The sequence below is a fragment of the Peromyscus californicus genome, unplaced genomic scaffold (assembly GCF_007827085.1).
Source record: "Peromyscus californicus insignis strain IS unplaced genomic scaffold, ASM782708v3 Scaffold_4__1_contigs__length_199733344, whole genome shotgun sequence".
NCBI classification, from domain to species: Eukaryota; Metazoa; Chordata; class Mammalia; order Rodentia; family Cricetidae; genus Peromyscus; species Peromyscus californicus.
Genome location: NW_026294562.1, coordinates 181,459,967 through 181,476,094, shown reverse-complemented (window position 1 = coordinate 181,476,094; position 16,128 = coordinate 181,459,967). Strand labels below are relative to the sequence as shown.

The 16,128-nt window shown below is 43.9% G+C and overlaps 1 protein-coding gene across 1 annotated transcript; it reads left to right on the top strand.

Moving 5' to 3' along the window:
• Nucleotides 1–1,788: 1,788 nt before the first annotated feature.
• On the top strand, nucleotides 1,789–11,034 carry LOC128125596 (zinc finger protein 501-like). The gene is made up of 5 exons (XM_052763176.1): nucleotides 1,789–2,047; nucleotides 4,395–4,433; nucleotides 5,531–5,657; nucleotides 6,621–6,707; nucleotides 7,208–11,034. The coding sequence occupies exons 1-5, from the start codon at nucleotides 1,949–1,951 to the stop codon at nucleotides 8,128–8,130; spliced, it is 1,275 nt and encodes a 424-aa protein (XP_052619136.1). The 5' UTR covers nucleotides 1,789–1,948; the 3' UTR covers nucleotides 8,131–11,034.
• Nucleotides 11,035–16,128: the final 5,094 nt, after the last annotated feature.

The window sequence follows — 16,128 nt, the reverse complement described above, 5'->3', positions numbered from 1 at the left end:
AAAGGTATTCTGACTTGCACAAGTGCAGGGACACAGATACGCAAATGAAAAAAAAGTTTATTTTTTTTTAAGTAAGTAAAAACTCATGATTTTATTGTCTTTATAACAAAATCCGCTTAGAACTGGGTCATTTTGTCCTGGTGCTTGCCACACAGCTTGCAGAAAGTCCCTCGGGTCTTAGGAATACTCACATGTTTACAGGAGCGATACTGGCCCAGAGAGCAAGTACAATCTTTAAAGGACTAAAATTAATAAATAAAAACAGGAACCGTGTAAGACTGGATCACTATCAGGGGACATCAGCCCAATGCCCAGGCTCACCACCCTGACCCCGGGATGTTGTAACATCAGGTAGGCCAGGGATCATGTGTCACCTCATCCAGAGTTCACAGACCAGCTGACTGGGCTACCCTTTCTCTATGTAGCCTTGACTGCTTTTGAATTCACTCCTTAGACCAGGCTAGCCTCAAACTCAGAGATCCACAGGGATTACAAGCAAGCACCAACACCTCCACCCAACCTTCCTGCCTTTCTGCACAGGCTCTTCTGGGTAATGTAGTTCAGACAGCTGCACAGTGAAGAACAGGACGGGTTACAGAGATGGAAGTTGGAGAGGTGGCATGTAAGGAGTTAATGGGACTCCTTGCAGACACTGTGGTGGTTACCTATGCGCGTGTTCTTATTTCCCTGGGAAGCTGCTGCCCGAGTCCCTCTGAAGTGCATCCTCAGTGCCCACAGTATGGTGATTTGCAGGGCTGAATCCTGTTATGCATCCCCAAATTTCCCTTAGCACGGGGATGCACAATAGGAAAGTTATTCTTGAGAACATATCTGATGCGTCAAAATGAGAAGAATCTGAATTCTGGAGATCAGTGGTGTAATATTCCAAATATATCCTTTCTTTGTTTCTCCACGATAATTCCTTCATTTTATTTGCAAAACGATCTGGCAAATACCGTTCATATACAGGTAAAGGCTTAAGATCTGTTAGGTGTCAAACCCAAGACAGATGGCTAACTGAAGTGTCCATTAGCATATCAAAGCGGACACTGGCCGCCAGGTTCTTCCAGCATCCCTCAATCTCAACCTGCTACAGGACCCTTCTGGCTGGCATACCCAGACCCCCACCCTGAGCTCCCTAGCTCAAGTATTGGGCTGGACTTTCTTCCTCCCAGCTCCTCTGTGTAACTCAGCCATTTTGGTTATGCCAGTCTCTAGGCCAGGCTGCTCCTCTTGGTCAACGGCTACTCTCCCCTCTCCTCACATGGGTAAGGGTCGTGTTCTCTCTGAACTCTCCCAGATGTCTCCGCTTCTGGCTATTCTCTCCCTTTTATCTACAGTAAACCTTCTCCTCTACCATACCTAGAAACAGTCATATCCTTCCCTTTTTATTTTTCATTTAAAATCCATAAGCCAACACTGCCCCTTCTCAGGCATCTTACGTAAACATTAAATAAAACAAAACATCGGGGTGTCTCAATGCTCCCTGCCTGGTCTTGGAACTATGACTGGTTGGTTTCTAACCCCAGAGATCCACCTGCCTCTGCCTGCAGTTCTGTAACTTAAGTGGGTCAGCAAGTCCGACCTTGTAGCTCAAGGAAATATTGGCACATCTGTAATTTAAAACAGTCTCCCAACTAGACTGAGTATCTTGCTCCATCAGGGCAGGTGTGTCCACTTCCTGGCGTTTGATCCTATCTGAACTACATTGTCCAGAAGACACTGCTCCGATCTCAGCCAATGAAAATGAGCGTTTCGGTGACGACAAAACGACGCTGGGCGGGACTTTTGGCTTTGCGTGCAGGAGATTTCTTTGAAACTTTCTGGGTCTGTCAATCTGATTCACAGAAAACTGGTTTCTTTAGCATTGATCATGGCAGGAAAACGGGAGAGTTAGAAGCGTTTGTCCTCTGTCACGGAGACGGATCTGAGGTTTGTGACGACTTGTATGACCAGGCTTCGAGTAGGAATGGCCATGTCCCAGGGCCCCGCCGGCCAGTGGAGCCCGATGGTGATGGTGGAGGCTGCGGGTGGAGCCTTGTTCCAGGTGAGTGCCTGGTGATCGCCCGCCTACCCCTGAGTTCTAGAGCTTTGAGATCTTGGGTCAGGAGCCAAAGGGGCAGGTCTTGTGTCCCCGACTGTAGGACACTAGTGGACGTGGTTCTTATTTCTGACATCTGTATGCTAGAAAACGACCCCCTCTGACTCACAGCGTCTGGTAGACTGTACTTCCCAAGGCTTGTGGGCGGGCCTGAACTCAATGACAGTAGTAGCCCTGGAGTGACCCCTGCTGGCATTAGATGGGGGCGGACTCAGTGCGTCTAAGGAACTGACTTTTGTTTGTGGAGACTCCACGGAAGATTTGAACATTGGAGAGATTCGATCTATTCAGTTTTCCAAGCTTTCTGGGGAATATCGGGCTGAGGTCGGGTAATGTGGATGGAGACAGAGACCTATGAATCCATGAGTAAATCCTGTGGAATTATGAACGGGTTGGAGTGTGGGTCATGGAGGTGGTGAGACTCTTCGGATCTTTGATAGATTTCTGATATTTTCTACCATCTATCTATCTATCTATCTATCTATCTATCTATCTGTCTGTCTGTCTGTCTGTCTGTCTGTCTGTCTGTCCGTCCGTCCGTCTATCCATCCATCCATCCATCCATCCATCCATCCATCCACCCACCCACCCACCCACCCACCCACCCACCCACCCACCCATCTATCTATCTATCTATCTATCTATCTATCTATCTATCTATCTATCTATCTATCTATCTCTATGTAGTCATGGCTGTCTTAGAACTCTCTCTATATACCAGGCAGCCCTCAAAATATATACCTTTAACTCCTGAGTGATAGGATTAAAGGAGTGGCCTCCTACGCAGGCCTTCTTTCATAGTTTTTAAAGATGTACTTTCTTTCTTTTCCTTTTAATTTTTGTTTTATTTTATTTTATTTTTATCTTGGCTGGAACTTGAATTCACAGAGATCTGCCTTCTTCTGTGTTCTCCTTTGGGGTAAGGCTGCCAACTGAACTCTGGTAGCCTGTAAAAGGAGAATGTGCCCTAAACAGCAGAGCCATCTCTCCTGACCTTCCAATGAATTTTAAAAACTCAGCCATCAGGACTTGCTGCTGAGCTGAGTGTAGTTGTGAAGCAAAATTGGATAAAGTAAAACAATTGGCCCCGTTGGGGAGTGTTTGTGACAGGCAAGAGTAAAATATTACTGAAAGTACTTTACAGTTAGTTGAAGACATTCAGTATTTGAGTAAAGTCTGTGTTAGTTATCCCCCCCCCCCCCCACAGCCCCATTGAGACTCATCATGTGACACTAACTGGCCTTTGTGGCCCATGGTGGCCTCCTCACACACAGAAGTCTGCCTGTGTCTGCTTTCCAAGTGTTGCATAAAGGTCTGTACCATCACACCTGGCTAATACCAAAGTCTTATGTGTGGAGATAAAACCATACATTTTGAAAACGTGCGTTTGTGAAACTCTTCACAGAAGCTTGAGTCATGTGCACAGGAAGAGCCTGTACCAAGTACTTGATACATCAGACCGGGTTTGATACTATGATTCTCTTTTTAGAGTAGGATTTTGTGTTGGTTGGAATGAGAATGGCTCCCCTAGACTCAAATATTTGAATGCTGGTCACCAGGGAATGGAACTGTTTGAGAAGGATCGAAGGACTGGGGAGTGTAGTACTGTGGGAGGAAGTGTGCGGCTGGGAGTGAACTCTGAGGTTTCAGAAGCCCACACCAGGACCAGGGTGTCTCTGTCTCTGCCTGCTGCAAGTGGGTCAGGATGTAAAGTTCTTGGGGATCTAAAGTTCTTGGAGATGGCCCCAGTGTCATGGCTGTCTGCTTCCCACCGTGGTGGTCATGCACTAACAGTGTGAAACTGTAAGCAGGCCCCAGTTAAATGACTTCTTTTGTAAGAGTTGTCTGGGTCATGGTGTCTTGTCACAGCAATAGAACAGTAAATAAGACAGACTGCCTTTCCTTTTTTAAAAAATTATTTATTTATTTTTATTTTATGTCCATTGGTGCTTTGCCTTCGTGTATGTCTGTGTGAGGGTGTCAGATCTTGGAGTCACAGACAGTTGTGAGCTGCCTTGTGGGTGCTGGGAACTGAACCTGGGTCCTCTGGAAGATCAGCCAGTGCTCTCAACCTCTGAGCCATCTCTCCAGCCTTAGGCTGCCATTCTCATCCTCAGAGAACAAATTGAGGAGATTGATTCCTTGTCCGAGGTCACTCAGTAAGAGACACCATTAAGAGCTGGAGCCCATGGGGGCAGTTGGGTGTACCTGACTACAGGTATGTGAGGGGACTTGGATGGACCTTTGGGATACCAACACTTCGTTTGTTACTCACAGCATTGTTTTTCTGCAGGTTTCCCATTATTCAGTGAAACCTGCCAACCAGGAAGAGGTAAGTGGAGGGTGCTCAGGAAACACACTCCTCAGTCTTCACATAAGAGACCTCTGTGATTGTGGTGTCCTGGGACTCTTTGCTTAGCATTCTCTCCTTCCATTGGCTTTCCTGGCAGGTGCTCAGAACATAAGGTCCCCATGTCCACAGCAGGGAATACATGGTTACATGGCCAGGTTTCCATTTATGGCAACCACTGGCTTAAGTTTCCAAGGTCTTAAAGTTCCAGGGATGAGCATTAGCGGCTGCCTGGAAGTGAGATGGTAGGGAATGCAGAGGAATCCTCAGGTGTGCATGAGGTCTGCTGGATTTAGTGGAAGGTAGTAGCCTGGGCTTGCATACTGAGTTGGAAATGGAAGTTCAGTGTGAAGACTGATGTGTATGCTGTGAGAGTATGTATAGATGGCTTCCTGGCCTTCCTGCCTGGGACACAGTGGATACCAGTGACCCAAATATGGTCTGTGTGAGGCAGATGATTGGGAGGAGCCCATGTGAATTCTCTGATAGAAAGGAGGGCCTTTCCATGGCATCCTTCAAGCTTGGATTGACTCCAGCTGTGGTGGTTTCAATGACCATGCCCCCATAGGCTCATAGACTTGAATACTTGTTCCCCATTGGTGGGAGAGTCTGGGGAGGACTAGGAGGTGTGGCCTTGCTGGAGGAGGTGTGTCACTGGGGATGGGCTTGGAGGTTTCGAAAGCCCATGCCATTCCCAGTTAACTCTCTCTGGTACCTATGGTTCAGGATGTGAGCTCTCAGCTGCTGCTCCGGTGCCATGATGCCTGCTGCCATGAGGGTCATGGACTCCCTGTCTGAGTTGTGAGCCCCCAATGAACTCTTGGTTCTATAAGTTGCCTTGGTCATGGTGTCTCTTCCCAGTAATAGAAAAGTGACTAAGCCACCCCCTGTCCACCTGCCCGTTCTTGCTGAGTGCTGACCAGAGTACTCGGTGGGCCCTTGAGGACAGACTGGATGTCCTAGCTTCAGAGCCTGGTACCCTCGGAGGTAGGAAGCTCAGTGAGAATGGCTGTCTTGAGGATGGAAAGAGTCCCTGACAAGGAGACTTCACATAAACTCCACTTTCCCTTTTGTGGCAGGGTTGTGTGTCCTTTGAGGATGTGGCTGTGTACTTCTCCTGGGAGGAATGGAAACTGCTTGATGACTCCCAAAGGCTGCTGTACCAGACTGTGATGACTGAGATCTTTACACTCATGTCCTCGCTGGGTAAGGACTGCTCCCATCCTGTCAGAGCATGTCTGTGTAGGCTTGTATTCTTTCTTTCTTTCTTTCTTTCTTTCTTTCTTTCTTTCTTTCTTTCTTTCTTTCTTTCTTTCTTTCTTTCTTTCTTTCTTTCTTTCTTTCCTTCCTTCCTTCCTTCCTTCCTTCCTTCCTTCCTTCCTTCCTTCTTTTCTTCCTTTCTTTCTTTCTTTTTCCAAAACAAGGTTTCTCTGTGTAGTCCTGGTTGTTCTGGAACTCACTTTGTAGACAGGCTGGCCTCTAACTCACAGAGATCTGCCTTCCTCTGCCTCCTGAGTGCTGGGATTAAAGGCGTGAAGCCACCACCACCTGGCTGGCTTGTCTTTCCTAAGGAGGAGTTTATCCTTCTCAAATTTGACCTGTGGACACGGAATCTTTCTTCCACTGTCCTGGAGTATAAAGTACCGGTTAAAAACAGACCTTGTTTCACAGCAGCCTTGTTTCTCACGGTTGCAGCAAAAGGACACAGGAATCAGTCTAGGGTTAGGATCTTTTTTGGGGTTTGGGGACGGTTTGAGTCATGGTCTGTCTGTAGAGACCTGGCTGTGCTGGTCTCACTAGGGAGACCTGGCTCTCCTCTAACTCACCAAGATCTTGCTCTGGTTCCTGAGTGCTGTGATTAATGGCTTGCACAACCATGCGCTGCCTGGGGTTACCAGCCTTAACACTGATGGCTCCTCTGTGACCTGGTGACACTGGAAATGTTTGGCATCTTTGTTACTTGGGTGCTTCTAGGTAACATGCCTTCTGTCTGCATGCGGCGGGAATTGTGGCACTGGTGAGCTCGTTATTGTGTTTTTTTTTTTTTTTTTTATTATGTGAGACACTCTTACCGGATTATTCTCATTAGGCTTCTTTCCCATCGAATGTATGGGTTGCATCACTCAGTCCTAGAACAGAACTCTCACTTCTTGTATCATTTTACTTTAGGACTTACACCTTCTGGGATCCATGGCGTCACTCAGCTAGAGTCTTGGGGAGAGCTCTCTGTGCCTGCACTGAGATTCCTGACTCCAGGTATGATGTAGGTACTCGGAAGCTGCTGGTCTCTGATGTGTGTAGCTATTATATCTGAACCAGGACTGTCCCCAGGTATCATTTTCAAATGTTTGGCCCGTGGCTTTGCCACACCGTGAAACTCAGGCTTTCCTTGATGGTGTTAGTGTGCATTATACCTAGGGCAGTCCTTGAATGCCAGTTCCTCAGTTACCATGCCTAGACAGCCTTCTGCACTGTGTCCTGCATTTCCAGCAGCTGAGGCTTGTGGAAAGCTATTGCTGAGGACAGTGTTATGGTTCACAGTGCTTCTCCCAGTGATTCACTCCACGATTATTTTCTTACTGTCCCGAAGGTCCCTAGGTCCTATGATATTGACAAATTCAGCATGACAATGGGTCCTTACCACCCTGAACTAATCCCCTTGTTCGGTAAAAAGTCTCAGAACACTTAGTAATATGTGCTGTCTGTCTGTCATTTGACAGTCTCCATGCCATTCATCAGTATTTGTCTCTGTTCAGGTTGTTGGATCAAAGTGGAGAGTGAAATGCCCCGCTTTGAGCAGAGTCTTTCCACAGAAGGAGATCTTAGTTCATCCATGCTCCAACAGCAAATGCTGAGCTGTGCTGAGACACCCTTGCTAAGTGCAGACAATGCAATGATCATCCAGACTTCTTCAGGTCTTCTTAGGCATCAGGTGACTTCCAGTGGTGGGGAGGCACCCAAGAGCACTGAGAGTGGAGAGGCCATTCACGCTGAGAAGAAAACCTGCATATGCAGTGACTGTGGCAAAGTCTTTACTAGTACATCTCACCTTAATCGGCACCGGATGATACACACGGGAGAAAAGCCTTTTCAGTGCAGCGAATGTGGGATGTCCTTCAGCCAAAAAGCCTTTCTCATTAAGCATTTCAGAATTCACACTGGAGAAAAACCTTTTAGGTGCAGTGAATGTGGCAAAGCCTTCAAGCATAATATCTCCCTCGTTTCTCATCTGCGAGTTCACACAGGAGAAACACCCTTTACGTGCAGTGAATGTGGGAAATCGTATATGACCAGATCGAACCTTACACGTCATTATCAAGTTCACACCGATGAAAAGCCTTACAATTGCAGCGAGTGTGGAAAAGCCTTTAAGGAAAAGTCCAGCCTTGTTTATCATGCCCGAGTGCACACTCGAGAAAGGCCTTTTCAGTGCAGCGAATGTGGGAAATCTTTCAGCCAAAAAGCCTTTCTCATTAAGCATTTCAGAATTCACACCGGAGAAAAGCCTTTCAGGTGTAGTGAATGTGGCAAAGCCTTCAAGCATAACTGCTTTCTTGTTGCTCATCAGCGAGTGCACACAGGAGAAACACCCTTTACCTGCAGTGAATGTGGGAAATCCTACATGAACAGATCAAGCCTTTTGCATCATTATCGAGTTCATACTGGAGAAAAGCCTTAGAAGTGCAGTGGATGAGGAAAACCGTTTAAAAAAAAAAAAAAAATTCAGCTGTGTTTATCATGTCTGAGTGCACACTGGGGAAAAGGCCTTCTGAATGTCATGAATCTGGGAAGTGTTCAAAACAAAACAAACATTTCTCACCTCATGAAAGATCAATAAGTTCACAACAGAGGAAATTATTTTGAGTGTAATGTGTGTGGGAGATTCTTTACTGTGAGGTGTGGCCTCATTAAACATCAGAGATTTCACACTGCAGCGAAGCATTGTGAGTGCAAGGAGTGTGGATAAGTGTTTTGCTACAGGACCTGATTTTCTAGAATCTAGAAGATTCACACTGGGTAGAATATATGTATTGGGTGCAGTGAATGGGGAAAATCATTTTCATAGGCTACTGTATGAATATGAACTCAAGAGAATGCTCACTGGACAAAAGTCAAGAGTGTTTCAGATGTGAGGAGCCTTCACCCACACCTCCATCCTGTTGAACTGGAGAGGCCACAGTACTGGGATGCATCATGAGCCCACTGACTCTAGGAAAGCCTTTGAGCAAATGTCTGCTTATAATAGTAATATCCTACTATCCACACAACCCAGATAGGTTTGTGAATGCAGAAAATGTAGAGAAAAGTTTCAGCCATTGGCCAACCTTGCTCCGCATTAGGAGTGAACCAGATTTTGAACAGAAGTCCTGAGAGTGGCCTTTCATTGAAAGTTACTCATCGAATAAGAACATTGGGACTAGATGAAGATTATTGCCATCTTCCTATTTCCCCCAAATTAATACTTTCTGGGGAACTTAGGCAGCCCTGTTTTCTTGACTGTACCAGTGAGGAGTGGAGTTTCCATGGTACTGAGTTTGAATGGGGGAAGAGTGGCTTCCATTAAATAAGACATGATTTTATTTTATTTATTTTTTAAATGAATGTTGTAGTTCCTGGAATATATGATTGTTTGCTGTATAGTCTTCATGATTGTTGTGCTTCTAACTGTCCCCAGTTTTGTAGGGGACCAGCTCCATGTAGCACTTTATTCTGTCATATAGGAGTCCAGTCCATATGTTTTAGGTGTTTGCTGTCTTTTCATGTGTGAGTATTTTGGCTGCACATATGTATATATATTAAGTGCATAACTGGTGCCCTTGAGGCTACAAAAAGGCATTGAATCCCTGCAACAGGGGTTACAGATGGTTATGAACCCACAGTGTTTGCTGGGAATGGAATCCAGGTTCTCTGTCAGAGCAGTAAGTGGTCTTACACACTGAAGCTTCTCTCCAGCTCCATGTTTTAAGTTTTTAAGAAGTTACCAAATTCTGTTCTAAGTGGCTATGTGTTTCATATTTCCTTCTAGAGCATATCAAATACCAGGTTCTCACATCCTGACATTCTGTAAGTCATGAAGTATTTATTTTATCAATTTTTTAAAAAAAGATTCACTTATATATTATGTATATGGAGTCCTGCCTGAAAGTATGCCCACACACTAGAAAAGGGCACCAGATCTCATTATATAGATGGTTGTGAGTCACCATGTGGTTGCTGGGAATTGAACTCAGGACATTTGGAAGAGCAGCCAGTGGTCTTAACCTCTGAGCCTTCTCATCTCTCTAGCCTCATTTTAGAAATTTTATTACTTATGTATACCTGGATGCGATGGCACAGGCCTTTAATCCCAGCACTCAGGAGGCAGAGACAGCCAGATCTCTGTGAGTTCAGGTTCAGCCTGGTCTACATAGTGAGTTTTTATTTTAAAGACTTATTTACATTTGTGGGTTTGTATTATGTGCACCACATGTATGTCTGGTCCCTTGGAGGGCAGAGCAGGCATCAGAGTCACTGGAACTGGTGTTGTGGATGCTGGGAATGGAACCAAGTTTCTCTGAAAGAACAGTAAGTGCTATTAGTCAATGAGCCATTTCTCTGGCCTTACCACCCATGTTTTGTTTGTTTGTTTGTTTAGATATAGTCTTACTGTGTAGGCCTGGCTAGCCTGGAACTCTTTCTGTAGACCAGGCTATCCTAGAACACACAAGATCTACCATCTTCTGTGTTCTGAGTGCTGATGTAAAGGCATGGGCCACTGTCAGGTTCTAAAGAAACAGGGACAAAACAGCTACCTCTGGTGCCTATTAGCATATCGAAGCCTTGTAAGTACCTGTTTCAGAGTCCATGCTGGCATCCTGGCTCCTCTCAGCTCTTCTCACCCTGTGCCCTATCCTAAACTCCTCTAGCTCATGATCTACTTCTGATTCCTGTATAACTCTGCCATTCAGCCATATGCTCTCTTCCTTTTTGGCTCTCTTGGTCCTCTTGGACCTATCTCTTACCCCCCTCTCTTCTCATTTCTTCTCTTGATCTCCTATTCTCTTCTCTCATGGCCCAGTCTAATCTACTGGTCAGGTTTAGTCTACTACCTTCTGTCTCTGCACTGGACTTTTCCTCAAGCTTCTGGCTGTACTTTCCCTCATATCTACAATAATACCCTTCCCCTCAGCTGGGCAGTGGTGGCCAATGCCTTTAATCCCAGCACTCAGAAGGCTGAGGCAGGTGATCTCTGTGAGTTCGAAGCCAGCCTGGTCTACAGAGTGAGTTTCAGGATAGACTCCAAAGCTACTCAGAGAAACCCTGTCTTAAAAAACCAAAAACCAAACCAAACCAAACAAACAAACAAACAAACAAAAACTCTTCCTCTCAACCATACTTTGGAGTGGTCATGTTCTCACTTCATTCAGCCACACCTGGTACCCATGTTTTTCTGCTTATTTTCTTTTATTGTTTGCCTTTTTTCGTTCCTTTTTGGATCTGTGAGTTCAAGGCAAGCCTGGTATACATAGTGAATTCCAATGCTACATAGTACGAACCTGTCTTCCCCTCCCCACAAAAAAAAAAAAAAAAAAGAAAAGAAAAAAGAGAAAAACTTGTTTTCTGTTGTTGTTTTGAAAGTTGATGTTTCTGAGAAAAATATCAAAGTCTGTGGGTTTTGTTTTTATTTTCTGACAGGGTCTCACTATTGATCCCAGATGTTCTCAAACTCTTTCCTCTCCTCCCCCAGTCTCCTGAGAACTTAGATTGCCTGAGTGCCAACATGCCCAGCTTTTCCCTTTGATCTCTCGGGGCTTCAGGCATTTAGTCAACTTGCTGATTTAAGGTATTTTTCTCTAAAGAGGTGAGAATTCTCTAACCATGAAGGTATAGCCCCATGCATTCCTAATATAAAGAGTATAATTATGCCTATGAACAGACATGTGACACAGGATTTTGTAATGTCTACACAGACTTCTGCCCATTCATGCCTTCCCAGACTGAAAGGCGGGACCTCCTGCAGAGGCCTGTGATGTGAGACAGCGGTGGCCTTGGATTTGTGCCTGGTATGCACTGGACTTGACCCACAGTTGAGTGGTTTCCAGGAACAGCAAGTAGATTCTGCGATAACAAATGAAAATGAGACATGTGTGGGTAAAGCCTAGCAACAAGCAGGCCTCATGATGCATAAAAGAGAGAGAGAGAGAGAGAGAGAGAGAGAGAGAGAGAGAGAGAGAGAGAGAGAAAGGAAGGAAGGAAGGAAGAAAAAGAAAGAAAGAAAGAAAACATAGAACAGAAACTAAGCACATACTAAGGTGTGTCAGTCCATCACTGACCTATCTACCAGACATTAAGAGCCTCCTATTTATGGGAAATGCATCACACAAATCAGGAGTAGCTGAAGCTTTCCTATGACCACCAGAGAGATGGAGATTTGAAGAGGAATTTGTTGGACTTCATCACCAGAGCACATCTGCAAAATAGTACACTTGAATATTTCCATTATATCACCGAAGCCTGCATAAGATTGAAGGCAGATGTATCAGTCAGTGATGTAACAGGCATGTGCATAGACAGACAGACAGACAGATGTCCAAGTACAAGCAGTTGTAAGACTCCTGATGGGGCCTGAGACTCCAACTTGTCCTCTGTAAGAACAAAATGTGCTCTTTGTTGCTGAGTCATCTTTCCAATCCTGACACTTTTTGTTTTAAATAGGCTAACATAAAGGAGAGGTCAAAATGTGAGGGTAGCTAAGGTGTGGCTCAGTTGGTAGAGGGCTTGTGCAGCATGCACATGGTCCTGGATTTGGATCACAGCAGCATACAGTCCAGAGGTGATGGCCCATACATTCAGGAGATGGAGGCAGATTTGTCAGAATTTCAAAATAATCCTGATGTACAAAGTGGGAGGCCAGCCTCATCCACAGAAACCTGTCTCAAAAAAGTGAAATACGGCGAGGTCCATGTGTGGTTGTGCAATCGATTAATCTCAGCACTTGGGAGACATGCAAATAGATCTCTATGAGTTATTAACCTGGCTTACATAGTGAATTCCAGGCTGGCTAGCACTGCAGTGAGACCCTGTCTCAAAAAGAAAAACCCTGGGAGGCAGAGGCAGGCGGATCTCTGTGAGTTCGAGGCCAGCCTGGTCTCCAAAGCGAGTTCCAGGAAAGGCGCAAAGCTACACAACAAAACAAAACACCTAAAGAAAAACAAGTATGAGAACCTTCAAGAACTATGGGACATGATCAAGAGGCCAAACCTATGAATCCAGAGAACAGAAGGAAGACGTGAAATAAAGTCTAAGGAAGGGTGGAGAGATTGCTCAACAGTTAAAGAGGACGTGCTTTTCTTGCAGAGGTTTGGTTTCCAGCACCCACCACACTGTGGCTAACCACCATCCAACTCCAACAGGCATGCACACAAGGAACAAACACACATGCAGGCAAAACGTTCATGCACCTAAAATAAATAAACCCCCAACAAATTAACTAAAAGAAAAATCTAAAGCAATAGAAAGGGCATTCAGTGAAATGGTAGCATATAATTTTACAAATCTAAGGAAAGAAATGGACATTCAGGCACAGAAGGTGTTAAGAACCTTAAGTGACAAGAGAAGAATCTCTCTGTGACACGTCATCCTCTAAATGTAAAAATTAGGAAGTGGAAAATCAGTGTTATCAGGCAGTGGTGGTACACACCTTTAATCCCAGCATTCGGGAGGCAGAGGCAGGTGGATCTCTGAGTTCGAGGCCAGCCTGGTCTACAGAACGAGTTCCAGGAAAGCCAGGACTGCTTCACAGAGAAACTCTGTCTTGTTTTACTCAAAACAAACAAATGAATAAACAAATCAGTGTTAAAAGCCACTGGTGGAAAATGCTAATTCACCAAACCAGGGAGCCACTCAGAACTTTATCACAGCTCTCAGAAAAACCATAACAATTCAGGAAAGCATGAAATGACCTATTTCTGGCAGTCAATGAACATAACTGGTAACCAAGACTGCAAATTGAGCAGTTTCACCTTTTAAACTTCACAGGGAAAGAAAGACATTTCAGCATAGAGAAACTAAGGCAACTCATGACCATCAATCCAGCACATAGAAGATACTTAATCCTACACACACTTCATTTTTATTTTCCAAGTTGTGTGTGTGTGTGTGTGTGTGTGTGTGTGTGTGTGTGACTTGCAACCCAGTGTGCATGGGGTTGTCAGAGGAGAATTCTTGGGAGTCAGCTCCTTCCACCTTTCGGGTCTTGAGAATTGAACTCAGCTTGGCAGGCTTGGCAGCAAGTGCCTTTCCCTGCTGAGCCATCTCAACTGCCCACAACATTTAGTAGTTTAAGATCTCATCTAATGAAGTTCAGGCTGAGGATGATCTTGAACACATAATCCTCCTTCCTTCAAATCCCAAATTCTGGGGTTATAGCCATGCATCAATATGCTCTGCTTAAAGAAAAACATTTAAAAAATTTTTTTGAGGCAGTGTTTCTCTGTATAGCCTTGGCTATTCTAGAACTTGCTCTGTAGACCAGGCTGGCCTTAAACTCAGAGATCTATCTGCCTCTGCCTCCCCAGTGTTGGGATTAAAGGAGTGTGCCACGACCATCCAACAAGAAAGGCATTCTTAGTCATGAGTGTACAAGAAAGAGATAAAGATATAAATAAAGGAGAACCAGGAACGAGTCAGTCATGTCCAACTCACAAACCCAGCAAATTCCAAAAAGAAGTCGAGGAGAAAAAAAACAATGAACAAACAACCCAACCAAACATAAACAATCAACAAATTGCCAGAATCAACACATAGTCCCTGGTAAATAACTATCCATTAATAGTCTGAGTTCTCTAGTTATAAGACAAAGACCTACTGTGTGTGTTAAAAGCAAGATCTTACTAATTTTTTAAATCTACAATAAATAAATCATTGGCAAAGAGATTGATAATATAAAATGTAAAATAATATACAAAGTACATGGAAGACAAAAACTGACCATGAGCAGCTAAACTTACATCTGTTAAATTTCACCTTACCTAAGATTGAATTAGATAAAACATGCTATAATCTATTAATATGAGCAACAATTTGTAATAAATATATATGTACTGATTCAGGTATATGATTTTCTAAAATAAACATTGCTAGACATGAACAGATAAATAATACAGAAACATTCATAGTGGGTGACATCAATACCGCATTGTTATCAAAAGAGCTATCACATAGATTTTAAAAACTTAAAAAAACAAAAGTGAAGAGTTAAATTGCAAGAGAACTTCAGATTATTGCAAATGGGCTGGAGAGAGCGCTATGTGGTTAAGAGTCTTCCAGAGGACCTGGGTTCATTTCCCAACACCCAGGTAGCAACTACCAATTGTCTAGAATTCAAATTTCAAATTCCTAGGGAATCCAATGCCCTCTTCTGGCCTCTGTTGGTACTACATGTGGTGGTGCACAGACCGACATGTATGCAAAACACCCATATACATAAAAAAAAAAAAAAAAAAACCAAAGAATTTTGCAAGCAGTAACTATTGAAGACATATTCTCAGTAGACCATGGAGTGCTTTACAAAATAGATCACATTGTAAACTATAAGTGATGTCTTAACAAATACAAAAGGATCAAAATTATTTCTTCTGTTTACTCATATCACAGTGAAATAAAACTAAACATCAATAGTAAAAGAAAATCTAGAAACTATGCAAAGAAACAGCAATTGGACACTGCTCTTGAGTGACCAGTGGATCAATGAAGAATCAGGAGAAAAATTTTAAAATTCTTAAAATCAAATGCAAATGAAAATACTACTTACTAAAGGATGATGTGGGCTCAATATTTTATCCCCAGCACTTGGGAGGCAGAGGCAGTCAGATCTCTGTGAATTTAGGGCCAGCCTGCAGATCTACACAAAATTCTAGGACAGCTAGGGGCACATAGAGAGACCCTGCTAAAAAAAAAATGAAATACTAAGACACTTGGGATATAATAAACACAGTTCTAAAGGAAGGCTGTTAGCTCTGAGAGCTCTATTAGTTAACTTTTTCACTGATATGACAGAATATTTAATATATACAACACAGGGGGCTTGACATTTGTATTGTCTGGTTTATGTTTCAGGGCAGGGAGTCCATGATGCTGAAGAAGGTACTGCAGCTGGACCAAGTCCACACACCCAGATGACAAACACACACCAATTAATCTGGGGGTGGTGGTACATGCCTTTAATTCCAGCAAAATCAGGTGGATCTCTGAGCTTGTGGCTAGCCTGGTCTATATCATGAGTTCAAAGCCAGCCAGGGTTACACAGTGAGAGCCTGTCTCAAAAACAAAACAAATGGCACCAAAACACAACTCCAACAGTAAAAATACCCCAGCAGAAAACTCTTAGACATGATAAGCACTTCATCAAAGTATGAGCTCAGAGACCTAGATTTGTCTGGGAGACCAGGAATTACTGCTATTCACAGATAGGTAAGACCACTGATGCTGTTTCTCTCCCAGCAGCCTACACTGTGCCTCCTGCTACTCTTTTTTAATCTACCTACCTACCCACCTTATCTGTCTATGTATGTATGTATGTATGTATGTATGTATGTATGTATGTATCTATCTATCTATCTATCTATCTATCTATCTATCTTTTATGAGTACTGATTGGTGTTTTGTCTGCATGAGGGTGTCAGATCCTCTGGAACTA

Bases quoted from the DNA above. Each gene is read 5' to 3' on its own strand.
- LOC128125596 (XM_052763176.1), top strand. From the start codon at position 1,949: ATGACCAGGCTTCGAGTAGGAATGGCCATGTCCCAGGGCCCCGCCGGC. The intron at 2,048-4,394 runs GTGAGTGCCTGG...GTTTTTCTGCAG, and splicing joins CGGGTGGAGCCTTGTTCCAG to GTTTCCCATTATTCAGTGAA. The intron at 5,658-6,620 runs GTAAGGACTGCT...ATTTTACTTTAG, and splicing joins TACACTCATGTCCTCGCTGG to GACTTACACCTTCTGGGATC.